This window comes from Dryobates pubescens, chromosome 25 (assembly GCF_014839835.1).
Source record: "Dryobates pubescens isolate bDryPub1 chromosome 25, bDryPub1.pri, whole genome shotgun sequence".
In the NCBI taxonomy this organism is placed as follows: Eukaryota; Metazoa; Chordata; class Aves; order Piciformes; family Picidae; genus Dryobates; species Dryobates pubescens.
In genome coordinates, this window is record NC_071636.1 from 4,456,861 (window position 1) to 4,480,119 (window position 23,259).

At 49.9% G+C, this 23,259-nt stretch overlaps 1 protein-coding gene across 1 annotated transcript in view; it reads left to right on the forward strand.

Annotated features, from left to right (window-relative positions):
- MN1 (MN1 proto-oncogene, transcriptional regulator) overlaps positions 1-22,818 on the forward strand; it is a 34,616-nt gene extending 11,798 nt beyond the window's left edge. Inside the window, exon 2 of the mRNA XM_054172885.1 lies at positions 22,602-22,818. Within this exon, the coding sequence (XP_054028860.1) occupies positions 22,602-22,789 (188 nt within the window). The 3' untranslated portion in view covers positions 22,790-22,818. The remainder of the gene's footprint in view (positions 1-22,601) is intronic.
- Positions 22,819-23,259: the final 441 nt, after the last annotated feature.

A 23,259-nucleotide genomic window follows, 5' to 3' on the forward strand; every position in this document is an offset into this window, starting at 1 on the left:
GCATTGCAAACAGGGCGAGGTCCCTGGGGACCGGGACTGAGCCTTCCCTCCTCTGTCCATGGCTGGAAGTGATGCTCTGCTCGGCTGTCAGATGGAAACGGGTGGAGAGGCAGTGTCTGCCTGAGCATTGCTGTCTCCTGGCTAGATGGCACCTTCGGTCAAACCATTGCCATTGCATGGACGGACACTTGGGCTGTCTTTGGCTTGGATGTCGGTGGAGCCTGTAGTCAAGCCCCAGTCTATTAGTATTTTTATCATTTAAGATCATATTTATTGCACCACAAATTGACAGGGTGCTGCAGAAAGCTGGGAGATGTTCCCACTGCTGAAGATTTGCAGTCCAAAGGAGAAAACCCAGACGGTGTTTGGCCACGCGGATGCCGGTTTGCCAGGGACCGGTGAGCCTCCATCAGAGGCTCCGCCGGCATTCATGTGGCTGAACAACCGTGGTGCTGCCAGGGCTTTGGCAGAGAATGCTGGTGGGGTACACAGTGGTGTCCCCAGGAATGAGTCTGGGCACTTAGGTGTCCCACGAAGGCTGGCATGCCAGGGCTGAACAGTACCGGGATAAAGCTGTGCTGATTACTTACTCCTCCGCTGCATTTGGTGGGGTCCTGGTACAGCATTTCTGCTTTACCGGAGAAACAACAAAATAGGCCCCCTGGTTATGGCACTTCTGGTCCAGTGTGTGAGTGCTTTTCTAATGGTATTTCTCAGTCTGAGCAACAGGAAAATAAACTGATGTGGAAGAAGTTTGATGTGAGGTGGGTTTGCTGTTAGCTCTTCCAGATACTTTGGGTTGAAGAGTCTCCATGAGCAGGCTTCTTCTCCTTTCCTTGCCTCTGCTCTGGGCTCAGGGAGAGGCGAGTGTGGTCCTGCCTGTCCAGGCCTTGATCCCGAGGATAGAGCTCTTGGGTAGATCACAGCTCTCTGATGTGACCTAAACCTTGATGGTCCTGATGTAATATTGCTAGAAACAGGGTCCCCGTTAGACGTAGGAGGCAGACAGATAACTTTTTGCATCCAACATTGAAGGTATTTTTGATCTTACTCACTTTCTAGTTTTTATTAATGATAAATGTTAAGTTGAAAAACTTACTGTGTTTTTTTAATTCCTCTTCTGAGGAGCAGCCCAGATCTCAGCCCAAATACAGTTCCAAAAGCAAGAAAATAATAACTGCACCTGTTTGTGGGCCACCAAAAAGAAGATTAAATCCCCTAATAATTGTAACAAAAATTACCACAGTCTGAGTCAGTAGTTCTGAAACGCTTTAAAAACAGCGTTATCATTCAAAGTGCAAAGCAGCTGGTATTTTATGATGGAACAGATTTTATTGTTGCTGGATATAGGGTCAAACACTTGCAACACATACTTGATTTAAACAAACCAAAGCCAACAAGTGCTTTTTTTTTTATATAAAGATAAAATTGGTCTGATTTCCCTCCCCCCCCCCCCCCCCCCCCCCCCCCCCCCCCCGGCTCCAATGCTTCAGTTCCCTTCTCTACCTCTAAATATAGGCACATGCTGTTCTTTTTATGCTGGGAGAAACAGCTACAGCATCCCAGCTCCCTGTGCTCCGTCCTTCTACAGGCAGAGGAATAAATAGGGCTGTCTCAAATATAATTAAAATCTCACACGAGCTATTTGGAGATAGGCAGATCACTACAAAAAGAGAGAACCAGCAAAACGTTCCTTCATTCTGCTTCCTTCTTGTCATTTGCCATCAGAGGGAAGTTTCATGCCATCCTCTGTCAACTGGCCGTGGCTGCCTGCAAGCACGTATGAGTCTTGCTGGGGATGGAGGTGCTGTGGCTAGAGGTGCTGCGGGGAGCTCAGGGCTGGCCCCGGTTATTTGGTTTATCTTCTAAACTCTGTGCATGGACAGTGGTGTTACACAGTGTATGACACAGCCATTTGTCCTGTAGAGAAGTCAAGCTAGCATGCTGTGTCCTGATCTTCCTGCTTCAGCTGAGGTCACCATGGGACCTGTAGGAATGGGGGTGCCGGTGGCAGCCGCAGGGTTCTGAGGTCTCCAGGGAGGGAGGCTGCCGTGCTCCGGCTCTGCCTGAGCTCCCTGAGGCTGGGCTGGGCTGACAAATGCTGCTGTGGAAATGGGGGTTTAACAGAGCCATCAAGTGTTACTCCAGTTAATTACCCAAACCCTCGTGTGTTTTGTGTAGCTTTTTCTCGAGTGGTTTATCTCAACGCTGCTGAAATATTTCAGTTACAGAACAGAAGAGATGAAAAATCTTCTTCCTTGAATCAGACAAGTGGGAGCTTGGGGAGCTGGAGCTGCACTTGAGAGAGAGTGATACAATTAGGGTTCCGTGTCTGTTAAGTGTAATGAAGGTTTGGGTGCTAGCCTTTAAATTTGGAAAGAGCTTACACAAGAAGTAGATCCCTCTAATTACTGCTTTGCAGTGAGGAGCGTGGCTAGGTAGAGGGAATAAAAAGGATTCGTTACCCAATTGTATTTTACGACTGCCGCACTTTCGAACGTCTGTTTTGAAAGATAAAATCCTGTGCCATACTCATTTTTTGGAAGTAAGCAAATAAAGGCAAGCAAAGGAGGAAAAAAAAAGAACAGAGGTGAAGAATGTCAAGTGAACAATGCTTAGAAAACATTCAGCTTTACCTCCTTTTGTGAGCCCTGCTACAGCGTTTGGAGAATCAGTTGTTTGTGAAATGTGAGGCCGGTGCGCTGTGTGTGTTGTGGTTATTTGGGTTTGGGGTTTTTGATGATTAAACTGAGAATTTTCAAAACTTGGGATTTTATGTTTGCTTTTATTTGTGCTGGATTAGGCAGAGCTTGTAAAACCTGGTTCAGACCTGAGCCTGCTTTTTTGCTTTTCCATGACTCGATTCCTGTTGCCTAGTGGCAATGTATCAGAGTGTCAATTGTTTGAGATGATTGTTTGGATTATGCTCGGTTTGAATGGTATGAAACTGTTTGTAGTGAGAAAGGAGCATTTGTTTATGATGATAAAAATAGTTTTTCATAGCCTACACTTTTGTTCATTGTATGCAATAGTAACTGTGATAGCTGAGAATATCGCTGTGCTGTTTCTCAAAGGGATAACGTGGCACCATTTTGCTCTTTGTACGCGTTTGGGACTGCTCGACGTGAGGAGGAGCTGTTGGTGCTTCACACATGGAAGAAGAGTGGGAAGACCAAACTTCCTCTTGTCCCTTTGGGGGGGGAAAAAAAAAACCCACCCTCAAAAATTTGGATAACAGCTTTAAAATGGAGCATTTTTATCCTTTCCTTTCTCACCTCCTTTTCAGATATACTGCACTGGCCTTTCTCCTCCTTTCTGCAAACCTTCTCTCGGAGATGCTTTAAGGGGTTCTGTTTGAAGTGTTCCTGAAGGTTGCCTTCTGCTGCGGTCTGGCCCAAATAGAAACGGGAAAAGTTCCCATTACTGAGCTGTAAGAGAGTTCTGTAAATGGGTTATGCAGAAAAACCCATTTAGATAAAAATGCAATTTTCCTTTTCACATACATTGCTAAGAATTAATAGCACATTCTCCCTAAATGGGGACTTGTATCTTATATTTTCACCTTAATGAAATCCTTTCCAAAACAGGAGTGTTTCATTTAAAATCTCAGAGCAAAAATTGATCTCTCTTTATCCCTGGTGCTCCCCCCCCTTACTTACTCCCACTGGAACAGCTGGTGTGGGCTCTCTGGGTACTTACAGGAAATGTGTGTGGGGTTCAAGGGTCAGTGCCATGATGTGACTCCATCCCATTGCAGGGTGTATGTCATGGGCCACTTTTGACCTGTGTGACATCACTGCTGGGTGGGTGTGTTTTGGTGGGGTGGTCTGTGGTGTGTGTGTGTGCCAGTTCTGCTCTGCTACTTGGCCTGAGGTCACCGTGCAGTGGAGCCACAAATCTGTCACTTCGGCCAGAAGGGAGAAGGGCTGAGCCCGTTGTGGTGGTTGCCTGCATCACCCAGTGTGGGTTCATCGTTTCATGCATGGTACGGAGGTGGGGACCCTAAAGGTGGTGTGACTCAACAGCCACCTCCAAAGGCACACAGGTGATTTTTGTAACAGGTCCATTTTTGTTAGAAAGTGAATCAATGCCTTATTAAAAGCCGGAGTCCTGCTCTGTGGTGGCAGCCCCGCTGCGATGGAGATGTCTCCTGGGGAGGCCCATGCGTGGCAGATCTCGGCACATTCTGCCACCCTGCTGCTGAGCCCACCAGAGAGGCATGACCCACGGTGCTTTTGGCCAGTGGGATGGGAGGAGAGTGAGAATTGCCTGTGCCTGAGAGTTTAGTCCCTGTGGGGCACTGTGTGGGCTGGAGGAGCACACATGGAGGTGACCAGTGACTGTGAATTCTACCTGTCTGCAGTGTTGGTGTGTCCTTGCTATCTCTGGTTGGAGCCATTCCATCTTAAGCAGGCCCTGCACAAGGTGGTTCTGGCTTTACCTCTGTGGGTGGTTTCCTCTCCCTGAGGAGTTGGAGCAGCTCCGGTGGTGATGAGCGATGCTGACCCTGCCCTGGGCATTGGTGTTAGTGAGACAGCAGCATGTTGGGGGTACAACAGCTTTTCCAACAAGAGTGCTCTGTTGTGAGCAGGCCCAGCACCAACACACACCTGAACTTGAGTCCAAGCTCTGTAATGGTTTCCTTTTAATAAAAGGGGCTTCATACAAAGGTGAGAACAGAACAGTTCTGTAGGAGTAGGGGGAACACAAAGGGTCCTGCTTTAAGCAGCTATTCACTGCTGAGTGGCAGCGGGAAATGCTTTTACTGGATAAACAGTTTGGTGTTTTTATAGTGTTAGTAAAATCCTTCCCATATATAAGCAACACTTGTAACGAGGGAGCGCAGATAGGAGTTGGTACAACTCCGTCTCCGTGTTCAAACTACACATCTCCTTTGGCAGCAGCACTGAGCAGCCTTGTGTTTCCTTTTCGTGATAAACTCCTCAAGGATCTCTGTGCTTGGGATATCCCTCAAAATGTGAAATACAGGGGAAATGTGAGGAGTTATTTTCTCAAAGCAGTTTTGCTGCCATGAAAGCAGTGGAGCTCATCTTCCTGATGCTGCCTGACATGGGGGATTTGGACTTCTTTCTGGAACCCAAGCTCTGGCTAGGCTGTTGTGGGTGTCCTGCACTAGGGTATTAATGGCTTTCTGTCCAGACATTACTTCCCTGCCTGTGTTCAGAGGGTCTGCTCCTGCACACCTGCAGTTGGTGATGCTGCTGCTGATGCCTGTTGTCTGAGTGTGGTGCCACACATCAGAGATGAGTTTGTGCTGGTCCACATTTGCTGGTTTGTCCGGAAAGTTGGGGAGGATCTGCCAAATAAACACTCGGAAATCACCTTACACACTTGTGTGCTGGGTGAGTTAGTGCTCAGACAAGAGGATTTCTGACCCTGCTGGTGTGCATCTCACTGCAGGGTTTGGACCAGGGCAGAGACCGCTCCTGGCCTGACAAACTGGTTCAGTGTGGGATGACAGCAGTGATCCACGCAGACTCGATAGGCAGGGACTCTGTGTGCGCTCTGGGGCAAGGATGTTCCTTGACAGGTAACCCAGCAGCCTTGTTTGCTGCTGTCTCCTTGGTGCTGCCAGAGGGTGGGCACACGTTGGGCTTGGTGCCACCCAAGGATGGGCAGACACTGGGCCAGTCTCTGCCCGGGTGCTCTTTTCTGAGCAGTGTTTTCAAGGGAATAAATGGCTTCAGTGCCTTCCCTTCCCCGCTTGGCAGGTCACTGGGAATGGATCGCAGCGTTCTGTGATTCACTGCTCACAGCATGTTCTCAGCTCCCTCAGCAAACAGCTCTGGGTTTGTACACCTTAGTGACTTTCTGTTCCTGTTGATACCTGACTTCAGAGACTTGGCACCCCTTTGTTTCCCTTCTGACTCTTACTCCAAACTAACAGTGAGCTTAATCCACGTTCTGGTTTTGAAAGGGGTATTTAGAGTCAGTGAGGCTTTGACTACTTACAGTCCTCTTCCGATACTCTTCCAATCAAAGAGCAGAAAACTACTATGCTCCTCATTAGATGGGTTACAGAACAGCTATTTATTCAGTCACTAAAATTTCCCTTTTGTGATTCATTTTTTTGTGAATCACAGTCGTTCAGTGCCGATTGCAGCTCGCTACTTTTACAGCCAAATATGCAACTCCCTGGTAGCAAGTATTGAAAATGTAAATATTTCAGTGTAGTTCTTTGTCACTGGCAAGCTTTGTAATAGCAGGACTGTGGCTCTGGAGGTATTGTGCAAGATGAAATTTGGGAAAAAAAAAACCCAAAACAACCCACCCACAAAAATGATTGTTGGAAGTACCTCTGGAAGGCAAACGTTGCTGAGCAGTTATAGCCTGGTTGCCTGCTCTGAGCCCCGTGGGGCAGAGACTGAGGTCTTGGTGGCCACCTGCCAGGCAGGACAGGTCACCAAGCAGCACTTCTGCTCTTCAGGTGAGAAGACCTAAACCCAGGTGTCAGCCACCTTACTGCTGGGGATCTTGGAACTCTGTGTGTGAGAAAGAGCACACATCACAGGTCGCTAAATCGGGGGCTGCTCTCAGACTCTTCTGTGCCCTGGGACAAAAGTCCCTGTGACTGGGAGTATCTGCTGCCCAGTGTGAATGCTGAGCCATTCAGAATGCTGGATGGTTGCACTCCCAGTATGAATTTGTTACACCTCACTCTTTTAATTGTGAATTTCTTCTGCTGCTGGTGCTCAGAGTACAGGCAGGCTGCGTGCTAGGGTCTGCGTTGGAGCTCCGCTTCTTAGAGCGAAGCTCTTGTTGGCCATTGTTTCTAGCAAAAAAAAACCCCAACCCTTCTCATCTTCACATCACTGATGTTACAATAATTTTCTCTTTGAACATGTCAAGATTCTGTCTTTGATTATACACTGGATTGTCTCTTGTCATTGCATAATGATTTTTTTTTTGGGGGTAGTCAGAGACATCTCTCAGTTCACTGCGGTTCGTCCCCCACCCCAATGATTTGCTGAAAAAGAGGCTGTTGAAACAGGTAGTTAAGCATAGAGATCTTGATGAAAATAACTGGGTTTGAATTTTATTTCCCTGGGAATCTTGTAAAGCTGATGTGAAATAGAGGATTCTTTCACAATTTGAACTTAGACTTTCAAAATTCCCCATCTCCTCCCCCCACCCCCTTCTTCTTTTTGCTTTTGGTTACACCAAGAGTAATTATTTCAGAGATTTTTTTTCTTCCCCCCCCACTTTCATTTGCAGGTTTTGCAACTTCCACCCCCCCCAACACACACACACAAAAAGAAGAAATTATCTTTGTAATTCTGCTACCAGTTTATTCAGATTTAAACAAGTTTGGGGGTGGGGAGAGACTGGAAGAAAGGGTTTGGAAAATTCAATAATGCTGAAGCTTTTCCCAAAAATAGAATGTGAACAAAATAGTGTGGTTTTTTTTTTTTCCATTTTGTGTGTGGCTGCTCACTGAAGCTGGGAAGGCTTTAGAAAAGAAATGTGGGAAAAGAAAACGGGGAAGATAAGTGATGAAATAACCATCAAGATGAGGGTTAATGTTTACACAGCAAAAGGGAGAGAGGAAAGGATGAACTCTTGTGGCCAACTTTGAAAGCAATATATATGTGAAAATTAAAAGCCATTTGTAGAAAAGGGCAGACTGGTGCTGTGGCAGCAGCTCTGCTGGTCGACATCCCAGCTCCTGGGTGAAGAGGTGGCTGTGTGGGAGTGTAGGAAGCAGGACTGCCGAGGGAGTGGAGGGGGCACGGCTCCCGGTGCCAGTGGGGTGGAGTTTGCTTGGTGGGTTGGCTGCTGGAGTTGATGGGTGGGTGGTTGTGTGCTGGTTTTTAAGGTGGTTGAGCTGGAGGACCAAAAACTACTGCCAGACCCTCCCTGCCTTGCTGTCTGTTGAGGACTGGTTCAAAGCCTTGGCAAGTGTTCATCAAGACCACTTCCACTGGAAGCTGGGGTTTGGTTTGTATGTGTACTGGTGGCCTGTCCACTCTCCAGGAAAAAGAGCTTCCTTTACTGCTGTGATGAGTCCTCACTGGCATGCTGCAGGTCTGCAATGGTGGTGGGATGCAGGTGCCCTGGAAGTGGAGCTGCTCTCCCACAGCTACTGAGGTGTGCAGGGATGTGCCAGCTTTGGGGCTGTTCATGGTTAACAGCTCTGTACTAGTACAATGTTCAGATTGGATCAAAGGGCAGGGGACCTACTGAAATGAAAGAACTAAGCAAAAGCCCAGGGGCAAGAGTGTTTGCAATCATCTTGCTCCCTGTGTATGTGCAGTCTCTTCTGTCACTGAGTGATGCTGATGGCACCAGGGCGACGAGAAAGCTGGATGAGAATGGGGGGCAGTAGAGCTGCATCAAGCACTGAACAGATTTGTCCCTTGGGAAATGGGTGTTCTGTTAGACTGGCAGGAGAGACCCCAGGACCTGGTGAGGTCTGCAGCCCCATCTCTGGTTATGATTCTGTGTGTGTGTGCTGCTGGCAGGTTGTTGTGACTTGCAGGATGCGCTGCTTCAGAGAGCTCAGCACGGCTCACTCAAAGATGGCCATGGGTGGAAGTCTTTGATGTGGAGTTTGTAAATCCTGGCTGTGGTTTCAGAGGTGCTTTCTGCCCTCCTGTTGTCTGAAGAAAAGAGTTAAAAAGGACTCACTGTGTCTTTAAACTTGTGGATCCTCAAAACCTCTCCGGGAAGCAGAAGGGGGAAGGGATCCTTTCAGGATTAATTAAACAGAGATGTCTGGCTGTAGACTTGAGGGTTTACTGATGAACACCAGCCCCTCACCCCCAGCTGTGGGGGCTGCTGGTATTTAACAGGGCTATTGCAAGGAATCTGAGAAACCTTCCCTTTCTCCTCCTCTCTTCCATTTCTCTGCCTCCCAACCTGTTTGTTTGTCTAGGGCTCCGTTTTCCATGCTAGGGAGAAGCGGGGTGGAAATGTCAGGGGTCAGGCTGCAGGCAGGGCAGGCAGGGAGCAGGCAGCTCAGCTCCAGCAGCCTTTGGCTTTCTGAGAAACCGGAGATAGGTTTGTTCTAGGCAAGATTAACTCCTTCGGTACAGCTTCCTTCTGCTCCAGAAGACCTGCAGGGCTGGAGGCAAAGTGGGGATGTTAAGACACTGAGCTCAGTCTCTCTCCATGCAGTCAGCCTTGCGGCCCTTTTGGTGGTGGGTGCTCCTGCTGCCATCTCAACTCACCCAGCAGGCCCAGCAGTTCATCTGCCCCGGCAGCTGTGCCACTGGAGGATGAGGCTGCGCGGGTCCCCATCTCAGAAGGACGACGGAGAGCATCATTTGTGGCAGTGCTGTTCTGAATACCTCCACTTCTTGACACGTTTGCCAGTAAACAAAGTGTTCATCCAGGAAGGATGCAGTGCTGCTGGTTGGAGACACAGTTTTAAGCAGAGGTCTGACTCGAGGTTTGCCGCTCAGAAGATACCTAAGGACGAGTCTGAATGTCTCTGCCTTCAGAATAACCAGTTGTGATGTTGGGCCAACTGACTCCCTATCTTACAGGCTTGCAGAAGTGCAGTGGTGGTTTACAGCCAGCTGATGCCAAAGGGGTAGCTGGGGCTGGGTGAGAGTTGTGGATGCATGACTCAAGCTGTGCGACCTGCATCTTGCCCTGCCTGTGGGGCTGACAGGTATGATTCAGCTCTGGGGTGGAGGGTTCTGTTTGTTGGGTGCCTTTGTATTGGTACTATGGTAGCAAAGTGGGTGCTGAAGAGCCAAGTTCTGCCTGGTTTGACAAGAGTGCAAACAGTGCCTTGCTTGGGACAGCTGCAGGTGGAGATCACGAGTTAGTCCTCATGCTGTCGTATTTGGCTTTATATGGGGTTTTGTGGATCTTGTGTGTGTGGAGCTGCTGGGCCTCTCTCTAGGGGCAGGATGGGTCTAGGTGTAAGGTGGTTGTCACCCCAGCGAGTTCAGGGTTGTGTTTGCAGAGTCCTTTCACAAAGGGGCTCAGTCTTGTTGCTTTGTTTCTGATTTTTATGGCTACTTCCAGAAGCTTTAAAGGTCTTGCAGCCCACGTGCATGGGAAGGTTATTTAGCTGTCACCTCATCAGCTCACCCCCACCACACGACTTTGTGCCACAGAAGTGCTGTGTGTGGGGGTGATGAATGTGCCACAGCACATCTCTGCTGTAACTCACCTGAGGTAAGGAATGGTGTCCTCTGTGTCTGGAAGGACGAGGCCCTTTGTGCCAGCGTCTGCCTCTCACAGGTCCTCCTGTCTGGAGCTCATCAAGGCAGGGGGATGAGCATGCTGCTCTTGTACACCTCGGGGCTCAGTGAGGAACCCCTCAGCTTTCTCTGTGATCCTATCACTGAGGGCGATGTCCATGCATTTATCTCCCACCACCACTCACTCTAACTTGTCTCATGGGAAGTGGAGCAGCAGGAGAGAGCATTACTGCCACTGGAGATCTTCTTGGAGACAGGTCACCAGAGGGACCTGCTGTTCTTTTAGGGTGGTTCAAGCTAACAGTGGCTGTGACAGACAGCTGTAGGCAAGGGTAGGACTGAACTCCAGCCTGTCATGGGCTACTCTGTGCAGAGTCCCCTCAGTGACGTCCCCAGGGACATGCTGCACCCAGCTGTGCTGGCGCTTTGGTGCTCCTCAGCCCTGTGCCTTCTCCCTGCCCTTGCCAGGGGGAACATGTGCTTCTGGGTGTCCTCTCCTGAGTACCACCGGGCAGAGCCCAGACACCTGTCAGCAAAGCAGGCAAGCCAGTTGTCTGCCCCTTCCCCGTTTTCCAGGGATACTGAAATTGTTGTGGGTCATAAAACAAGTGAGGACATGGTCAGGAAGGGGACACAGGCCCGTGTTTCAGCTTTGGGTATGAGGACAAGGCTGCCCATCCTGTGCTGGACTGGCCCACTTGGATGCTATTTAGTGGCCTGAGAAACTTGGGAGTTAATTCTGCGTGGCAGCAGTGGAAGTCTGCCTCCCTGTGACTTTCTTGCTTGAGCAGCTGGTGGCTCCTGATTCGCTGCTATTCTGAGAATTTCGTGAAGCCTCTCCACAGTGATGTGACAATGGGAAGAAAAAAGATGAGCTTATATTTTTCTTACCCTAATAGTGGCACTTACAGACGTACCTGAGAAAGCCAGCTCTCTTTGTGTGCTTGCTTTTTCATTTCCTAAGGTGAATTTCCCCTGCTGCTGTTCCTCCCTCACAAGGCTCTCTGTTTCTTCTATTCAGTGACTTTTTGTCTTTTTCTTTCTTTTTTTTTTTTTTTTGGTGATCCTTCAGACAGATTTAACTTGCAAATGTGCTGTTCCAAACAAACCCTGCTCCCCCGTTAGGTTTGTGGCCCTCCAGCTGACTCACCACACCTTTCCTTGCCTTTTGGCATTGTCTTCTCCTTCTGCAGCCAAAATAAAATTAGGGGTACACCAGAATTTGGACCCAGCAAGAATTCACCCAGAAAGCTCATTTGGGGTTGATGGCATCAGCTACCAGTCTGGTTTACAAACACTTACAGCAGGAAGTTTGACCCAGCTCCTACAAACTTGGGCTTCCTGACAGTTCTGCTTTTTGCAGTTACTTTTCAAAGACTCTTTAGGAATTGTCTGTGAATTGCAAGAGACTTAACAAACCATGGCTTGAAAACCATCACTTCTGGAGCATTGAGGTTTTGCCTTCAGTGTTCTGAGGCATGTTTTGCCTCTGAGCAGCACTGTAGTGGGTGCCATGGTCCTGACTCTCTGCTCTGTCTTTTCCTCTCTGAGCAGTGAAATTGTTCGAGCTCCTTCTGATTTTAGGGAGCTGTTTTCCAAGGTCCTCTCATACAAACTGCTGCTTCTAAGACACCAAACTGCAGTTGGAGGTATCCTAAAGAGGAGTGGGATGTATTTCAGGGAAATGCCATAAAGAAATGTGATAAACCAGCCGAAGCTCCTGGATGCTGTTTCTTCTGGCTTACCGTCTGCCTTTGGTAAACTCCAGTTGTATTTTCACAAATATCCTTGAAGTTGTGTGGTTTAACCCACAGCATTAATGCACATGATCACCATTTCTTGGTGTGCAAGAGCCTCAGATGTGTGAGGCCCCTGGGAGAGATTGACATTGCCTGTGGCAGTTCTGTGTTACGGTCTCGTAATTATGAGTTATAGATCGGGCAGAGGCAGCGCCAGGAGCTGCACAGAGCTGGGGAGGGGTGGGCAGACGGAGGACCCCCAACCCTGGCAGGCAAGTTGGGTGCAGGTCATCTGGCTTTGGGGTGTGAGGAGTGGCTCCTGTAGATTTCTTTGGGAGCCAGGCACTAAACACATTGAAGTCTGTGCCCAGCTATATCCCAGCCTTGGCCTTGCAAGAGCCTGGTGGTGTTTCAGAGACGGATTCCCTGCTTTCCACTTGGCTAACAGTTAATTTGCACCCTGAAGCTGAGCAACCACAAAGTTCTTTGAAGGGAATCTTCTTCTTTCATTCTGCTTTTAATTCAAGTCAGGAAAATAGAAATTTCCATGTATAATATGCAGGGCTAAAATATCCTACTTTCTGTGGTCATTTCTATCTTTTTCCCCCAGCAGTTCTGCAGAAGCTCTTGCACAAATGTGAAGAGAGAAGGCTGGGATGTGCCTGTTTCCTCCTGTGTTGCACTCTGTTCACATCTATTCATTGCTGTTTCATCTCCCACCAGTGCACCCACTTGCCTTGCTGCTCTGAGTGGGCACTTCCATCCTATTTTTGGAGACCTGCTCTGCGTGGTGACACTTGTGTTGGGCTGAGGGTGATGCTGGTGCTTTGGACTTGTCTGTCCTCAAGAGGAAGTGGGTGGCAGCACTGCTTAATGTAATGTTAGGATGGGTTATGGAGTGAATTGGTGGCTCAAGCAAATATTCCTCTGTCGGGCACCATCCCCTGGCTGAGAGTCAGACTGCCGGTGATGATGCAGCGGGGGAACAAAGCTCGGACCAGCTCCAGTCATTTTCAATGTGTTTAACACAGGTTGAAAAGTTCCCTCCTAATGGGAAAAAAATTACTTGGGGGCAGTAAAATCCAACACTGTGGGAAAGCAGCTTGGCACTGTCAGGGGCTGGCCATGAACTCTTGGCCAGTGGTAGCCACGTGTGATGTGGTGAGGTCTGTGGGGCAATCCCCAGAGCACTGGTCACCATGAATTAGCTCAGCACCTTGTTAAATGCCCAGGTAGTAGTTTAATAGAAGTTCTAAGTCACATCTTTAGTCAGTTTTAGCCTGTCCTGCAGTAATAGAGGGGCAGTGTCCAGGAACTGGTGTGAGCTGAATGAGGGCATCCTGAGCAATATCCTGGGACTTGTGTGCAGGCAAAAAATTCCACATGGGATTCTCTGAAAATCCTGTGGTTTCCTTGTGCACTCTGGCTGCTGAGAACTGGATTTCACATGGGCTACAGTTGTGTGTAAAGCTGCCCTGGTGATCATTTGCATGCATCTGAGATACGTTTGCAAGTATTGGGTGCAAAACCCAGCATTTCCTTACTCATCATGGGTGTGTGGGCTGCTGCCCTAGGTGAAAATAGGCTCAAAGCATTTAAGTGGTGCCAGTGAGTGATGTACACCAGCAGCAGAGGAAAACGTGGGATCTGTCAGCCAATATTCTGCCCCGCTGTGGAGTTCGCCTGTTCATGTTTCTTGCTGGATGCAGAGGTAGGGACACTGCTGAGACAGCTGCAGCCCTTTGGATGGAGGGTGAGGAGAAGCCATGTGTAGCTTTCTCCCCAGTTCTAGGTTTGACTGTAAATGTGATGGGGCCAGTGGGCAGGATTGAGGCAGTTAACTGCTTTCCAAGATGAGCAGGAGCTCCCAGAGGACTCACTGTGCTTGCATGGCAGCATATGGATGTCAAGAGCGTTGGGCTGGCTTGTGCTGGAATGGGCAATAGTTCTCACTCTTCCATTTATTTTCTCTTGGAAGTGTTCAGGAATCGTTTGACTGGTGGTGGTACTTGCTTTGGTGTTTTAAAGCCAGCTTCCCTCACTTGGGCACGGTCTGAGCTCCTCACACCATGCAGAGCATAGGAGAGCATAGTGTTGGTGATGGCCCTGGGATTCTGATGGGTGCTTCAGAGCCGTGTGCTTGTGTTGAGCTGGCTTAGACTGTAGTTGAGTTTGACTGCTAGTAGCACAGCTTTTGGTGGCTGCTGCAAATGAGCTGTAGTTTGCCTGGGTGGGGAAAGGCAGGAGCAGAAAGCAGCGCTGCAGCTGCTGTTGTGATGGAACCTGGTGTGCAGGAATGGTCTGTTATGTGAGGGCCAAACCCCTGCTGTTGGCCTCCTCGCTGGGGGCAGGCAGAGCTCCCGCTGCGGTTTGCATGTTTTGCAGTAAAGGCAGCCTGAGAGTTAATGTGTTCAACCAAAAAGAGGAACTGGATGTAGCCAGAAGAGAGGAAGGATATGAGTTAAAAACAGTCTTGTCTCTGTGGCTGTCTAGCAGGGCACAGGAGCTGCTTCTGTCCCATGGTATGGAGCTTCTGGCTTCTCTGTCACAGGGCTTGTTTCTTCTCAGAGAGATGTAGAGTTGGAAAGCAGCAATTTAACAGCAGCTCCCAGAGAAACAAATGGGTGTAGGCAGTTCCTCACTTCCCTGTGAAGCCAGGGATGGGTGTTCTCTCCTGCTGGCAGGAACTGTGTGTCCCCTCTGTCTCATCTCCTCCCAGCAGGGTAGAGGGAATCCGTGTTCTAAAACAGCAACCTTGTTCTCATTCTACATCTTCAAGGTCATGCTATCTGGGAGATGACTGCCACCTTTTCCTCTCATAGTGCTAGCATTTTTCCTACTTAATGGTGTTCTCACCAGTTTCTCCAGACCCTGGAATCTGGTGAACCGTCTGAGTTTGTCCTCGAGTGTTATCTGCCCCGGCTTGGTGCTGGAGCTGTAGGGTAGGACACTGCAGTCTGGCTGCAACCCTACAGCTGTAACAACAAATCCTGAATGCTGCCATGGGTTTGGGCAGCCTCCCTGCCGTGGTGTGTGCATCCTTCCATTGCTCCTGGTGCAAACAGGAGCATGAAAAGAGGTCAGGGGAGAAAAAAGGAAAATATGTATTCGCAGCAAGCCCTCTGTGTCTCCTCTTATCTACATTCTGTGCAAGCAGCGAGCACCGATGGAGCTCCGTGCCGGCTCTGAGACCACTGAGAGCAAAATAAACATCTCTGCAGCATGGGCTGATACATGCTCCCTTTAGAGGCACAGGCACCACCAATTAATCATCCTGTCTGTGGAGGAAGAGGCTCTCTGAGGATGTTCCCAGGCCTGATGGGGTGGGCACCACTCAGCATTAAGAGTGGATGGGCTGTTTCCAGCCCGAGTGAGCAGGGACAGCTGTGCCATGCTGTGCCTTCAGGTGAGCAGTGTCTCGGCTGTGTGCAGCAAAGTCAAAGGCTTCAGCCCTGGCTTGCAGGATCTATTGGTGCTGTGGGACAGGGCTCAGTGCTGTGCACACGGTTTTGACTGAGGAGCTTTCCCTCCTTTGTGAGAGGCTTTCACAGCAGAGCTCAGCTGCCTGGGTCTTGGTAATAAATCCATGGGCTGACCAAGCCAAATGACTGCTTGAAATGTTAATGAGTGAGATGAGGCTGATACCCTGGGGTTGAGGTATCCTCATGGTGCTCCTGGGTGGCAGAGAGAGGGGGATTGGCTGGTCCCCATTCGGCTGTGCTCATCGTTATGAGTCCTTGGCATCAGCTCTTCGTCTTAACCATGAACATTTCTCATTTACTTTATTCCTACTCCTGTAATCATCGTGTGGGCTTTAAAAAGTGCACAGCTTACACAAAACGAATGAAGGAACTAAGAGTAAGAAGAAGGGTCCAGTAGTGGAGCAGCTGGGACAGGCTGCTTGGTGCTGCCGAGTCTGAAGCCAGGGACAGCCTCTGCACCAGGGTGTTTAGAACAGAAGAGATGGATCCAGACCAAAGTGGGGACAGGTTGCCAGAGGTGGGGAGAACTGAGTGGTGCAAATTTACAGAGTCAGGAGGTGGCAGGGGCCATGTTTGTGTTTATGAACAAATGCAAAGCGTTTGCTCCCTCGCACTCAAAATGCCTTTGTCCAGGGTTTTGGTAGTGCAGCAGCAAGGGAGGAGGTGGCTCATCTGCTTATCAACACAAACCAACTAGTTGTGTTTAGAAAGAGGATTTTTAGGAGTAAATTAATCTGTAGAGACTAGGTCCAGTGTGCAGGGAAACATGAAATGTTTTCAGACCTTATTTTTCTTGAAAACTGAAGAAGAGGATTGTGTGCTGTGTACAACTGCAGAGCGATGTGCCTGAACCAATATGTCAAACTGTCATGTGGGAGATTTGGTGAAAAACATCTTGTCCTAAGGGAATAATTTTAAACACTATATGTAGGTTTGCTGCCTCATAAGAGATCATTACTCAAATCTATTCCCTCTTACGGTAGCTCGGCCTCTGCTTAACGGGCACAGGGTGAGGAGAAGCCTTATTAACGCCTCCTTTAAGAGCGGTCATCAGATGGTAGAGGGGAAACTGATCTCTGACCAGGGAATACAGTGATTTTGGCCAAATTCTCTGATTTAGCCTTAACAAGATCAGTAGCAGTCCGGGGGCTTCACGCTCGGCTGGCCATCGAGGGCGGCGGCGGCAGGGCTGTGTCGGGCGGCCGGACCCTGGGCAGCACGGGCGGCCGAGGCTGTGTCAGAGCTGGTGAGGAAGTGTAAGGGACGAGCCCTGGGGCAAGGAGCCGTTCCAGGGATCTTCACCTCCTGTTTGTCACTTCAATCTCACAGGACGGCTGAAATGTGGAGTGGAACCCATTCCCAACCAGACCCGTACCAGACTGCGACCGTGCTCTCGCCCCTGCCTGTCACTGTCTCCCGTCCCTTTGTTGGAGGTAGTTTAGGGGAAAAAGGAGGGGAATGGCATGAGCAGCACCTGAGGAGCAGCACAAGTTCTGCTGCCTCATGTGGCATCTGTGGTTGCCTTGACTACACACCATCCCTCCCCCAATTAATCTCCTCTCACAAGAGGATGCACTGCGTGCGAGTGTTGCAGGTGAACTTGTCTTTAATGGGATTAGCTTACCCCAAAATGGGGACACGGCTGGGTTTGCACAGTGCTGGGCAGGGTCATCACACTTAAGAGAGAGAAGATGCTGCACGGGGGAAGAGGCTTTACATGGCAGCTTAACATGGGCTGAGGAACAAGAGGGGGTGAGAAGGAAGCTGGAGGGATTGGAAGTGTGTCCATGTGGTGTCTGCAGGGGTGAGGAGAGTGCTGGGATCTAACCACTCTGGGGAGAAGTGTGTTTTTCCTGAGCTGATGTGCAATAGCAGTTTGTGGTGCCTGCCGGATTTGTGGTGGAGCAGAGCTCCTCGCTGTCCCCATGCCCCAGCTGTGGGCTACCAAGGCTGCTGGCCAGGCTGGGGTTAGTTGCCAGGCTGCCATCGGTGCTGTGTAAACAAACAAGCAGCAACCTTTTCTCTGGTGGAGGCTGTGTGCCTTTGCAAAGTAGAGCAGAACGAAAGAGCTGCTTCCGAAACGCACGAGGTCGGAGCAGAGGGTGCAGGGCATGGGAGAGAGCCGGGCGAGTGCCGTGGGCTGTGCTTCTCTCAGCTGCTGCTTCTGAAACCTGCTCCTGTGGGCAGAGCCTGGGCAAAGGCCTGAAGTGCAGAGTTTAACTGAAAGCAAACTTTAATACTTCTTTTTTTACCCCCCAAAGCTATTCCAGTCAGTGCATGCGAAGCTGTCTGTGTGCAGCCTGGTGTGTCTGTCCCAGCTGTGTGGTACCAGCCTCACCCTCGGTTTTGTGTGTTGTTGTAAGTGATGAGTGTCAGCAAATGGCTTAGAAATATTTACCTAAAGCAGGGGTTTAACTGTAGCAAATAAACTCTCTGGAACACTGGCTGAGCACAGGCAAAAGGGCTGTGAAACGGCTGAGCCTTGTTCACTTCCATCCTCCAGTGAGTGTTTGAAAATAGACCCTTGCCGTGGACACCCAGCTGTGGTGGCTGCCTCTTGGATGCTCCTGTGCACAGGCTGAGCTAATGACACTGATCAGAGCCTGTGTGAACTCCCAGGGCATTCAGTGACCACTGAAGGGGTTTCTCTGCTGCGAGCTGCTATGGCTGTGATGCTCCGTGCTGCCTTCCCCTCCCCTTTATCCTCCCCTGAAGTGTGGCGTGTGGATGGCTGCTCTAGGTAGGATCATGGTGGGGTGGGCCACTATGACTGGAGTGAAAGGAAGTAGTAGTTTCCTGTGCTGGAAATCTAAGATCAGCTTTGTTCAGTAATTGGCTTTTGGGACTACCACAATGTCACCTGGCTGTGGGATGTGAGAAGGTGCTGCTAAAGTGCTGCATGCCAGGTGGAAGACTCATAGAATTGTTAGGGTTGGAAGGGACCTCAAGGATCATCTAGCTCCAACCCCCCTGCCATGGGCAGGGACACCTCACACTAAATCAGGTTGCTCAGAACTGCATCCAGCCTGGCCTTAAAAGCCGCCAGGGATGAGGCTTCTACCACCTCCCTGGGCAACCTGTGCCAGTGTCTCACCACCCTCATGGGGAAGAACTTCTGCCTAACATCCAATCTGAATCTACCCAGTTCTATTTTTGTTCCATTCCCCCATGTCCTACCTAAAAAGTCCCTCCCCAGCTTTCTTGTAGGCCCCCTTAAGATACTGGAGAGCCCACTGTGGTGGGCAGCTGGGTGGCTTCTGCTCTGCAGGTGACTGTGCTCCCTGGCTTGGCACCCACCTTTGCATATGGGAGTTACTGAGGCAGGATGGGCACTCATCACAGCATTTTGGAGTGAGATACCATCACGATTGGGCTATTTCCAGGCCCTCTTTGGTCGCTTCATAGCTTGGAGTTTCATGCCTTCCATCTGAAAATGTTGTGTGCTCCCATGAGCCGTGCTATCTCTTATCTCTGATTCAACATTTGCTGTTTTCAAGTGGCACACGCTATCCTGTGAACCCAGGAGCTGTACTTGCATCTGTCCCAGGTTCTGGTGTGTCACATCCTTCAGTTTGGAGAGGAAGTCTCCACCCAGACCATCTCTAGATCTTGGCTCTGGAGGATGGCTCTTATTTGAAGGGTATTGCCGTTATAAATAGCACTTAGAAATTTCCTGCAGTAGTTGCTAATCGAGGCAGTTGTATGGTTTAAACTGAATTTGTTGGAAGATTCCTTGCTTTCAGTGAGGTGTGCTTCATGACTGACAGTGATTTATCTGAAACTTGGCAACTGCCAGGCAGTGACATGGTGACACCATCTTCCATTACCTGACTAGTTTTAACCTGCTGAGTCCCACCAGTCTCTGCTAACAGCACCTCAAGGGGGATGTGCTGCAGGAGAGGTGTGCTGGGGGCAGTGCTCGTTGGAAGGAGGCAGAGCCAGCGAGGAAGGCCGATGAAGCAGGGCTGCTGGGGAGCATTGCTGTCCTGGACAAGCTCCAGGCAGCGTCTCCTGCTTAGGAACACCGTTCTCATCAGGTGGAGCAGCACAACTTGAAGTTTTTAATACAAAGGTGGGTTTTTTCCCCCCCAGAAAAGCAACATGGCTCAGGCAAGTCAGAAACACTGGGGGGGGGAAAAAAAGTAAATTGAACAAAGTATTTCCCTCCTGATTGGCTTTGGGAACACTTGTGCCGGTGCAAACCTCACTGCAGCTCTCATCCTCTTTGTGTTGGGTCTGAATGCATCGTTTTCTGTGCTCTAACAATAGACCATGAGAGCCTGAGCTCCCGCACAGCGGTGTGGAGCTTGGCATTGTGTGGACAGGGGCAATCAGTATCAACTTCACACACTTAGGATCAGGTCCTGCTTGCCTCATTTATGTGGGTTTTCCTCTGAGGCCAACAAATCCTGTTCCTCGCTGCAGGACAGATTCTGTATCGATTCCTCTGTCAGAGTTTTGCTTATGAATTTTATCCACAGCAAACAGTTTAGCAATAATTTGATGATTTGCAGGTAAATAAGCATAATTTTTTATTATTTAGAGCCTTGTGGCATATGAACTTCCTCACTTATTTGCTGGCTGAGGACCTCATCTTTTCTGGGTGTTGATGGTGTCTGCCCAGCCGATGTTGAGCAGTAGAGCTCCAGCTGTGATCCTGGCTGGGCGCATGCAGCCCAGCACTGGGTGCTGCACTAGAAACTCTCCACCTCTCCTTCTCCTTGACCATGGAGATGCTCTGGATCCCTGTGGTCCCTGCTTCATGCAGAATCACCCTTGAGCTGCCCAGCCCCTCTGGCAGCTGTCTGGCAGCGGGACTCTTTCCTCTTTCTCTGCGCAGAGGAAGAAAGCTGCTGTCACAGAGACTAATCTCCAGGCGCTGGCTTTTCCTGTGCTGAGACCAGCATGTCCTGTGCATTCAGGGAGACCCAAGAATGAAAGATACTGGGCACTGTGTGCAGTGTAAAGGATGTGAACAAACAGAAATGAGCAAACATTTCCCTTTCTCAGCTCTCTGCACAAGCCCGTTTCAGTTTGAGCCATTTTGTGAACCCAGAGTTCCTCAGGTGTATTTACATGCAGGACAACGAGTTTAAATGTAACACCCCATCAAACAGTCTTTCTTTAGGAGCCTTTTGTCTGCCTTGTGGCGTTCCCCAAGTGGCACCATAACGTCAGCTGGGACTCACTGGTCCTCACTGCCGCAGCTGCCAGCCCTGTGCTGCTGGAGCATTCCCTGTTTCCAGGGCTTCATGTCCGCAGCGTGCTGCCTGTGGACCAACTCCAGGTGTCTGTACCGTTGAGGTAAAAACTCCTTAGAGGCAGGCAGAGACCATGCAGGGGAGGGAGAGGGTCTGGGGGTGATGGGGCTCAGGGTGAATGGGAAGGAAGAGCAAAGCTCCCAGTGCTGGAGGAGAGGCAGGCTGGTGAGCTCTGCGCTGTCCCAAACCCTGTTCCTCAGGGCTGCTTATTTATCAAAAGAGACCCAAAAATCCCAGCACCGGCAGTGGGGGAATGTGATCTGTTTGGGGCATTGAGGGAACGTGAGCATCTTCGACCTGGGGGAGCTGGATTCTCCATTTGGAAGAGCATCCCACAGGAAGGCAGCCCCAGAGTGCAACAGCACTGGGCCAAGCTGCAGATGGTTGCTGTAAGCAGCACGGGGCCCAGCAGGCAGCACCACAGCTCCGCAGCCCTGTCCTCCTCCCACCGTGTGCAGTGCTGTCCCCTCAGCTTTCGTTGGTGTCTCTGTGGTGTTGTGATCCTGTTTTGAATGTGAGCCTCTCTGCCACCCTATAAGAAGCGTTAAAAGCGTTTCCCAGTTTAAAGCAGGGACTTCCAGAGCAGTTTCAGATGGTTTTGAATTAGCACTGGGGTTGTGGAAGGAGCTTTTCGGTTCCTGCTTTGCGTCGGGCGCAGCGGCTGGTTGAGTGAAGCCAATACAAGTTGTGCCATGGTGTGTGGTAAACCCATGCTGCTGGGCCGTGTGGAGCAGGAGATAGATGATGTGAAGAAAGGGCTTAAGGAGGTTACATTTTTGCATCATGAGTCCATGGTAGATTACTTAGGAAGGGATGATTTTAGCTGCCCCTTGTATGGACTGTAAAATCCAGAGGTAAAAGGCCTGTGCTATTGTTTAGGATGTTTCAGCTAAACTCTTGAATTTCTGTGGTTAACAGAAACTGACAGTAACCAAAGATCATAGCAAGGCTTAAAATGAAGAAGGTACAAGAAAAAATGTTATCATTGTGCTCCATTAAAAGAGGTGATCAGAGAAGCCTGTGTCTGTGAGAGAGATGAACAATGGGGATGACCTGGAGAACATGGGGAGGACGCAGGGAGGGGGTTCAGGGACAGTTTCCTGCTTGGGGAAATTTCAGCGTTGACTGCAAATAGTGGAAGGTGCACGGGGAGTGAAAACTCCTGATGGTGCTGTGATCCAGGACACAGAGTAAGTGATGGAATCACAGAATGGTTCTGGTTGGAAGAGACATTTAAGATCATTGAATCCAGCTGTTAACCTATAACTGCCGGGTCACCACTAAACCATGGCCTTCAGCACCACATCTCCATGGCTCTGAAACCCTTCCAGGGATGGGGACTCCACCATTGCCCTGGGCAGCCTGGGCCAGGCCTTGACAACACTCAAGGGAAAGAAATTGTCCCGCATGTCCAACCTAAACCTGCCCTGGTGCAACTTGAAGCTGCTTTTTCTTGTCCTGTTGCTTGTTCCTGGGGAGAAGAGACCAATCCCCACCTGGTTCCAGATTCCTTTCAGGGAGTTGGAGAGGGGAATGGGGTCTCCCCTCAGCCTCTTTTTCTCCAGGCTGAGCAAGCCCAGGTCTCTCAGCACTTGTGCTCTAGACTCCTCATCCCTATGGCTGTGTGCACACCCCCAGTGTTAAAACGTGTTGCTGGTTTACTGTCAGACAAGTGCCTTTGAAAGAAAGGACTGTGGGTGCTTTTCTGACACAGTGAAAAACCAGCTGGAGAGACCTGGCTGCGGGTTGGAAAGAGGGAGCTGCGCCAGTGATGGACGCACCGGGGCCGTAGCGGGCGCAGGAGCTGGGACTCGGTCTGTCGGGCTGGGCGCAGAGACGTGCGGCCGCGCTGGCTCGCGGTGTGTGCCGACGGGGTGGTGAGGCGACAGGGTTGGGGCGGCGGGGCGGCTCTCCTAACGTTCTCTCTGTGAACCCTTGCAGCCCACGACCTTCCCCCGAGCAAGACCTCGGCGGCGGCGGCGCAGACGGGCAGCCACCTGCAGTGCCTCTCGGTCCACTGCACGGACGACGTGGGCGAGGCGAAGGGCCGGACTGCCGTGCCGACGTGGAGGTCCCTGCACTCGGACATCTCCAACAGATTTGGGACTTTTGTGGCTGCCCTGACTTGAACAAAAGAAAATTTTTTTGTTTTGTTTTGTTTTTTCCCCCTCCTTCCCCCTCCCCCCACCCCCTTTTTAATTTCAAAGGGCCGCTACTGCTAGGTGGACTATTTTTCTAGGTTGGTACCTGCTTAGTGGCGTATGGACTGGAAAGGGTTAATTTAAAGTAAACCTCAAGTTTTTTTTTTAATCTTCTGCCACAGTATGTTACCAGTGTTAACCCTTCTGCAGTTAGCACACTTTTGCTTAAGATTTTCCTGCTAGACCACTTTTCCCCATTATTCTGTAACCTTGGCATACATTACTAGATGAGGCCTTTTCCTTTTTCATCTCAGCGTATGTCCAGGTCACGTATGTCATGATAAGACAAAGATCCTCCTCCTCCTCCTCCTCCTCCTCCTCCTCCTCCTCCTTCTCTTCCTCATTTGCTTTGTTTTTCCTTTTGTTTTGTTTTGTTGTTGTTTTGTTTTTGTTTTGCT